The 9,111-nt window shown below is 40.4% G+C and overlaps 1 protein-coding gene across 1 annotated transcript in view; it reads left to right on the top strand.

The window, feature by feature from the left end:
* Positions 1 to 990: 990 nt before the first annotated feature.
* The window catches only part of LOC108801634 (apoptosis-inducing factor 3-like), a gene marked incomplete at its 3' end in the record, with an annotated part of 32,730 nt that continues 24,609 nt past the window's right edge, over positions 991 to 9,111 (top strand). The window contains exons 1-2 of the mRNA XM_018573528.1: positions 991 to 1,064; positions 4,423 to 4,532. Coding sequence (XP_018429030.1) covers positions 1,003 to 1,064; positions 4,423 to 4,532 — 172 coding nt within the window. The remainder of the gene's footprint in view (positions 1,065 to 4,422; positions 4,533 to 9,111) is intronic.

Raw genomic sequence — 9,111 nt, 5'->3', positions numbered from 1 at the left:
TCACATTGCCTCCTATACCCAACAATAGCTCACAGGGAAGGCCGTTACACAAAATGTATTGGGTGTAGGAGGTGACAGAGGTCTTGCACATCCTCTCAGCACTCAACATTGTAAGATGTCCACATTGCATCGTGTGATGGTGGGGTTTGTTGTAGGGCTCCTTCTCATAGCTCAAGTTAAAATTATATTAAAGTCAAAATGGTTTCAAGCTGTTTAAAATGCTGAATAAATCACTTACAATGGATGCTGCCCCTTGATGATTAAAAGTTTTAGTTTCCGGCAGGATCAGCTGGTCCCCTGAGGAGCGTCCCTTATATTCTGTTTTGGGGTGGCTCCTTTCCCTGGCAGGGTCCTAATGGAGCCACTCTTGTGTGTGCTAGTTGCTAGCTAGCTTGGTAGCTTCATAAACACACAGCCATGGCAATTCACTCCCCGACTCCATTCTCCTCCTTTTTATTTCCTCCTCCCTTTCCCAAGCTAGTAGGACAGCTGCTGGAGTCTGCACTTTGGCTTGTGATCTTGTACTGGACAGGAAGTTCAGAGAAGCTGAGGGAGTTGGAGCCAGCTCTCTGGAAACATAATTAATATACGCGTATGGGCAAAAATGTAAACAACATTTTTTTTTTTGCTGGGAATGTATGTTTGTATTATCTCTATTCATTAGTTAAAAAAAAAAAGTTTGAGTTCTTAATATTACTTTTAGAATAAAATCCAATACAGTGTATGTTGAGGATCTCTGCATGCAGCAGATTATTTCCTTCTCCAAATTAAAATGATGTTCCTTCTCCAAATCAAAATTATGTGTAGGCACCAAATGTTTGTGTCCATGTCAGGTTCACATTGATTGCCTTTAGTTCTTCTTGTGGAAGAGTGTGGTGTATTTTGGGCAACGCAGGGGCTGAGGAGAAACTGCCTGTAACTGCTTGCAATGTTAGCATCCATCAAAAGAGCATGCTTAACACTTTTCTGTATGTTTGTTTTGCAGCAACTAAGAGGATCGCCATGAGTGGAAATGAGCGGATCACCCAGGAGCTGTGCAAGGAATCGGAGATGAAAGATGGAGAGTAAGCTCTGAGCTGTATTGTAGATAAGGCGAGAACACTGCATCACTTGTATACCAGCCCCTTGCTGATGAGGCCCAATGAGCCAAAACAGTACTGTTCATATGCCAGACAAAAGCTGCTTAACACATTCAGTTGGTGGGCCAGTCAGTTGCATTACCCAAAAGCTCTTCTTTTGAATTGGGTTCTCTGCCTGTATTCAATATGAGACTGTGTGTAGGAGCCACCTGTATCTGCCATATAAGCAGGCTGAAAGAACAGGGTCTGTTGTCTCAATATCTGGTAGCAAGAGCAAAACTTAGTGACACTAAACTCAGCAGTTAAATCTATAAATGCATTCAAGCAGCCTAAGTGTTAACAGAAATGTATCTTATTTGTGTATCACTCGGCTGTAGATCCTCAAATCATCTCTGAATTGGTGCTGACACTGTCCTTCCTTCTGGAGGGTGCCTACTTTTGTTCCCCATGGTCCCTGTGTGTGTCCATGGGGAACCAAGCTCACTCCCATGATGGACTACAATCTCATGTTTAGTTTAATAATTTGTATTGAGATTGTAGTCCATCACAGGAGTGAGCAGGGACCATGGGGAACAAAAGTAGCCACCCTCCAGAAGGAAGGACATGGTCGGCACAAATTCAGGATCTACGCGGAGTCATACGTAAATAATCTAAATTGTTTTTTTTCTTTAATAATTAAGGTACATTTTTAAGATTTAACTCCTGAGTTGAGTGTCACGTTAAACTCAAATGTTCACAATTTGATGTAGAGATTATTAGGACTGCACCAATACTGGTATCGGTGGCGATACTAAGTACAAGTACTCGCCCAAATGCTCCCATACTTGCCCGATACCGGAACTTCCGGTCAGAGGGAGAATTCCTCTGACCGGCAGTGCCGCGACCAATCATAAAGCCGCGCAGCGGGTCATGACCGGCTTCCTGATTTTTCAGGAAGCCAGTTACCTTGGGATGCTGATATTGTTATTTGGTATCGGCGATTACCGGAAATAAATATCGGTACTCGCACTCCACTGAAAAAACGGTATCTGTGCATCCCTAGAGATTATTGATTGGTGTTCACACACTGACAGCACTGATATTTTGCTATCTGATTAAAATATGCAACTACACAACAGGTACATTTGAACACGCAGCACTTTATCATTAATAGTATTTTTTTTTTCCCGCATACCCTGCAGCAATTTCTGCTGTAAGCACATTTACATGCTTCCACATTCATATTTTTGTTACCGTATTTAATGAGATTTGTAGACTCGCTACAAGAGGCAGGGAAGGTTAGTTATTACAATGATTCTGCCTACCTGACCAAAGGGAATATGTAATGAACATTTAATGGGAACTGCCATTGCTGGCTTGTTCTTTTGAAAATGCTAGTTCCCTGGCTGTGAGTCTGGAGCTTTTACTTTGTACTTGTTCTTTGTGAGCAACACAGACAACATTAGAGATAAATAGTTCTGACATTTATTTACAGCTATTCTGGGACTATTGCTGAAAATACACATTTTTAGGCACAGTCAGACATCCTGCATTTTCAGAAAGAGGCCTTCAATGACATTCCCTATACTTCTCTCAGATAGTCACTTTGACTTCTGTTGAGATAGGATATTAGCCACTTGTTGTATGTGTAGCTCTGACATGCAGGAAGCAGAAATTGCATACTGTATGTAATAGGCAAATATGGCTCCATCATGTACATATGTAAGTACAAATTGTGCACAGAAACAAGATTTTTTTAAAAACATTAAGATCTAATGATAACATTATTTACACCAAGCAGATTGTTTCTTTGTATTTATATAATATATATATATATTCCTAACAGTAAATTAAAAAAATAATAATAAAGATAATTTTAAAAATACGTAAAAGGTTGGAAAAAAGTTATTTTCGGTTTTGGCCTGACAATTTTATATTTTCAGTTTCAGTCTAAAAATGTTATTTCGGTGCAACCCTAAATAGGACCCTTTGCATGTTGATGTTGTTTTATATTGTCTTTTTTGTTAACTTTATTCTAAAACTAAAGACAGCTCAGCATTTCTATGCTTACAGATTTATTTAAGGAAAAGTGAGAACAATAAAGCACATATTTACAAAATGTGGCTAATTAGTGATGTCCTCATAAATGGGTCCAATGACTTCGCCTCTCAGCTCTTTTTACATGTGTCATTGCTTTTCAGTGCATTGTACATACTCTGTATAGTAACGGCTCCTTTTGAAAATGTTGTTAGTGTAAAAGAATACAGACCTGTCCTTCATGCTGCCATATCTGCATGTGTACCACTGGTTCTTAGGGTTATATACTCTCTACTGGAATGAAGATCTGAGCCCAGAATAAATGTAAGCTGGGCTGGTAATATTAGTGATGTGACATTTTTCTGGAGATGTCCTACCTATGCCTCGCATATTAACTCTGTCTGTAAAAACAACATTGACTTCAGTGGAGTCTCCACCAAGACCAGCAGCAACATGTTCAGGGAAGGGAGAAGACCTAGGGTGAATGTCTTCATGCTTTAATTACGGTTATTGCTTTGCCATTTAAACTGCATTTCTAAGCTTCAGGCAGCTGTTTAATCTTGTCTGTGAAATAAGTAATTGGATTTACATTCACATAGAACAGCCTCTCATCACACTTTTTCTTACCAGCACTCAAACTGGGAGAGGGAGGGCCAGCACTTTGAGCCAGTCAGGGCTCTATTGTCCACAGGGATCATACGTACAGGAGGGTAGAATGCAGCCATGATCTCAGTGGCTTGCTGCTGTTCATTTATTGCCCAGTTAAAGATTAGAGTGGGTACAAAGTTAACCAGCAAAAAACAAAACAGGACTCGCATACATCAATGCTGTTTGTTAATAAAAGCAAAACCTTTTATATTACAGTTTTGAGACAAATGTTTTTGTGTTCATTTGACTGCTATCCCTTTTTTTCCTAAGCAGCTAGGCAAAGGCTGTGGGAGGAGAGAAACCACACTTCTGCTAATGCCATCACCCACTCTTTGACTTCAACTTCCATCAGTCCTTGTTGTACTACTGTAGGTAAAGTGAGATGGGTGATTAATGTCCCTGGTCACTCTTTGCCTACGGCGGTATATGGAATGGGGGTACTAATGTCGGTCATCCTGAAGGAGGGGAAGGACTGAATGTGATGGCCCATGCAGAAGTTTGCAGTCTCCTGGGTGAAAACCATGTGATGCTGGGAGACTAGGTTATTGCTTTTTAACTGATGTTTGTTCAGTTAAACAAACATGTATTTCGGGGTGTATTACACTAGTGTTACAAAGAGCTTTGTGCTTTTAAAATAGAGAGCATTTTATTGTCTACTAACTTCTTTCTTTGCATGCAGGATGCGGGAAATTGAGGTACAAGGAAGCAGTATTCTATTAGTAAAGAATAATGGAACATTCAGTGCTGTGGGCAACAAGTGTTCTCACTATGGAGCACCTTTAAGTAAAGGTAAGTCTTGGAGAGAATGAGCAGTAGACTCGTCCCACAACAGTGGTTATTCAGAGCCAGCCAACCAAATGTCATTCTTTATTTGTTGTTGTAATCTGAGAGAAGATCAAATGAAATCGATCACTGTGGGATACTGTACCTTATCATTCTTTGACTTGACTTATTAAATATTTTTGTTTCTTTGGCCATTTTCCATGTTGGATGGTAGAACAGTTTTTCAAATAGTTATAGGTGTGTAATGCACTCCTCCGTAAAATGACTGTGCTTACTGTAAATTCCAGTGTGAGACTGTGCTATTTGTTCAATATGAACTCAGTCTGATACCTACATGCCATGATGGTAAGCCCCTCCCACAATCATAATAAACCCCATCCTCACTAGTGGGTCGAGGGCTCATTTCTTCTGACAGCATTGCAGTGCATTATTCTTCCTTTTTCTACTACAACAAATGCAGTAAAATCGTCTGCAGGGCGGGATTTACAGTTCGGCACTGTAGGTAGGTGTCTATAGACAGCAGAGTCAAAGAAGCAGCTTTTACCTAGAATTCTTATGCAAACATTTCTTCCCCCATTATCAATAGGATAACATCATGTTTACACATTATTACAATATTTAAAGCCAGGTTTGGAGTAGTAAAACAAGAAAACTTTCTATTTAAAAGATGTGATCCTGACAGCTGGATTTTACTTTGGGCAATAAACATTGTGTGCCTACAGGCTGCAGTGGTGAAAATCCAGCCGCTATTGTCTGCTATAATTTTAGCACCATTTCAGTCAACAGAAGCAGTAAAAAAAAATCCACAACAAACATATAACATCTATGTATCATATCTAAGCCCTTATTCACATCTCTGCAATGCTACATCACAGAGGCGCTGCATAGTGCAATGTGGTGCACTACGATAGGGCAGCACTGTGTTAGGGCAGCCCATTCTTACTGCAGCGAAGTCATACTCAAAGAAGTGCAAGCAACTTTTATTTTTTTGATTGCACCGCACCACGTTGCACGGTAATAGGTTATTATTCCATGTGGTGTGATACAATGAGCATACCATGGCTAGGTGCCTTGGGGTGCCATTAAGAATAATGGCACCGCATTGCACCTAACATTGTAACATGCAATGCGGGATCATGTGTGGAATTGCATGCATTCCTGCATTGCAAGAATATGAACAGAGCCTAATGGGAGGCTACATTCTACTGACTATACAGCTTTGTAAAAACTTTTACATCTACTTGTACATAGCGTAAAAATTTTTCAAAATGTTAGCTAGTGTGTTTGCTTTTACTTGGCCTGTTAGAAGAATATAACAAATCCCTATACAATGTGGTTGTATTTGTTTCACAAGGATAAAATACAGCTCTGCTTGTCATTGGTTTAGTGTATTTATTTAACTATCACATACTCAACATACAACAACTACAGCATGCATAAATGCCATACAAACACAATGACAAGTGTAGCTGAATTATTTGCAAAGCTTGTGGTCTGAACTGCAGAGTTTGTCTACTACAAATGTCTTAACAGAAGACTGCATAGGCTTCAGGGCAGGCTCAAGGGTTACCTAAAATATTGAAATGAAATGCATGACTATAATTGGATGCATGCATTCATATGTTGATAATGTGTCACTTGTAAGATTAATATTGCAATAATCAGCTTGCAGGGGGATGTAGATGTTAGTCTTGATTTACAACTGCCATGCTCTAGAACAGTGCTCCCCAACCTTTTTATCGCCGCGGACCGGTAATTTTACCGTGGCCCGCTGAGGGGGGGACGTTGATTGTTTATATTTTAGATTGTTTTGATTTAATAATTTTAATTGTATTTAAACATGCCTTCAAAATAAAATACAGTTACACCAAAAAATTAAAGCGTTGGTTTGGTGTAGAGGAATGAGCTGTAATGCTTGGCGTTATTCCTTGCTCCAGCAGGCTTCATGTGCTCCCCTCTTCTATCAGACACTTCGGTTTTTTGGCAGGCCCTTGCCATCCTCATGTTCAATGCAGAGCTATGGGTCCTGCATTGTGTATTACATCAGAGGCTGCGAACATGGAAATACATTTGGCTGCGAAAATGGAAATATAAGTTTTTAAGGGTTATTTCACACCAGCCACAGTGCGTTCTGGCCGCAACGCACTGGACCGAATTACGGCCGGCTCACTTTGTTGTGGGGTGGGCGCGGGCGTGTCGGTGCATTGAAGTGAATTACACCGCAGCCACGCCCTCCGGCCGCAATGCGATCGGCCGCACAGGAACAAGTGGCACATCAATGCCTGTGGCCCGGTCAGAAAAAATGCTGAAGCACTATTTTTTTTTTCTGACCGGACCAGGACGCAGGCAATGCGGTCCAGTGCGTTCTGGCAAGATTCGAGCCGGAATGCACTGTGGCTGGTGTGAACTAGCCCTAGGGGGATCAGTTGCACAGTGTGGAGGAAGACTGCTGGAGTGATTTAAATAAGGTAAGCATTACAGCTTATTCATCCTTCCCCTAGAAGATAATTTAATCCTTGCAGTGGGGAAGGGTAGGGTGGCCCACGGCAAGGGAGTGCTCCAAGGCAAGAGTGTCTTTGGGTGGGCAAATCCTTTAATAAAAAATAAAAATAAAAACACCAATTCTATAATTTCTTCTTGCCTAATTTAAAGTACTTTAGATTGCAGCTAAACATTTAAACACTGACCTGCTTAACTCTGCAGGAAATTGGGGTCTGTGCACACTAATGAAAGGATGTTAGGGATGCCTTGTTTGATATAATTACTTGTGTCTGAAGATGCTCTGCAGATGTTTTATCAGCCACCAAGCTGGACGCTGGAAGAATTGAGAGTAGTTGAGGATCTTAGTAGATTTAAATAGCAAGAAATGTTATATTTTCAGACTTGCTTGTTTTGTTGGCTATATTAAAATAGCTAAGGTGTGTTGAAAAATACACTTTTTTTGAGTGGGGGTCATTTTTGTTATGTTTTAGATCGATGGTACAATACACATACAATGTCACTTGTCATAGGCCAAGCAAATCATGCATGTTAGAAGACATTGGCCTGTACACAGTGCACAACAGGCACCAAAGAAGAACAAAAAGAAAAATGACAGCTCTTTATAGAGATTTTATATCTACAGTATAATCTGGCAGATGCAAAAGAAAAGATTATTACAGTGTTTGTTGTGTCTTGTGCCTTGTGTTATTGATGGACATCACTAATATGTACATTAGTACAACATCCTATGTGTAACAGTTTGTTCTTACGAAAGGTTAGTGGGTTAGGAGATATTTATGGAGGTTGTTCTATGCCATAACCTTATCCCACTGACCATGTCTTATCAAATTTCTGCACCCCCCTGGCTAAATATGTCAATTTATACAAGGGAATGTTTTGATTCCTTAACCCTAACTAGCCGGAGATACTGGGAGTGTTGGTACTCTTCCAGTGCAATGGTGATATATTTTTTGCATACTCATTCTTTAATAGGGACACTCAAACAGAAATTGGGTAACAAATTACCAGACATATCTGTTCTGTATGATACACCTCCTAAAGCCTGCAGTGGGTTGCTAGTGTTTTTGTGTTCTTTAGTCTCATATTGCAAAATATAATCTGTTAATGTTATGTAAATGATGTTCACTATGAACTCATTGCCCAAACCCGTGACAAAACAGTCCCAGTTACCCAGTTAGTTTTTTTTTTTTTACACACGATACTATATTTTCTTACGTTGAAGAATGTTTTCATGACTTCATTAATGTGTATATCTGGTGTCTAAAATTAGACAGTATTTCTTGTTTATTATTTGTGGTAAGAAAGGGGTACTATTTTACAATGTGGGTTGGCAATGCTGCCATACCCTGTTGGTTAAAGGAGAATTATGGGTGAAGAATTATGGAGAGGGTGAAATACTCATCCTCATAATTAGAGCCGATGTGCGACACTGAAGCTGCCACATGTCGGGTCTATAAATCAAGAACTGAGCGATCACATAACGATGATCACTGAGTTACCGATCTTCTCCCTGCAGAGATTGGTGACTGACATTCACCACTCCCCGCATGGGGCAGGCAAAGCCTTAGCCTCTAGAGAGACTAAGCCAGCTGTCAATCAAGTGGCAGGGTGGATCCCAACAATATTGTTGGGATCTTTCCTGGCTGCAGCACGGCTCTGCTGTCAGCATATAGCAGGCAATAGCTCGCTATATTCTGAGTTTCGGGTCACAGGAGGACATAGTAAATGTCCTCCTGTGACCCTAAAGTTCTCTTTTTAAGGCTGCATTCACACCAGCGGATGACTCTGGATCCTAACCGTAACCTAAAGTAGTACTATACTCTTAATCTTTCTTTTTTAATAATGAATCCAGATCAAATATACATTGCCCAGCAAAGTATTTTTAAAATTTTTGAACAAGCACTTAGTCATCATGTTTCCAAATAGCTGCTTTAACTTTCTCAGCAAAGCTTCCCTGAACTTCCTGTTGAGTACAAGATGGCAGGGAACAGAGCAGACTCCAGCAGCTGCCCATCTACTAGCTTGGGGAGGGGAAGAGGGGGAAGGAGAAAGGAGGAAAGGGCAGCAAGAAGAAAGGGGGGGG

The sequence above is a fragment of the Nanorana parkeri genome, unplaced genomic scaffold (assembly GCF_000935625.1).
Source record: "Nanorana parkeri isolate BGI_ZX_2015 unplaced genomic scaffold, ASM93562v1 scaffold48, whole genome shotgun sequence".
NCBI classification, from domain to species: Eukaryota; Metazoa; Chordata; class Amphibia; order Anura; family Dicroglossidae; genus Nanorana; species Nanorana parkeri.
This window is presented reverse-complemented; position numbering and strand designations above follow the sequence as displayed.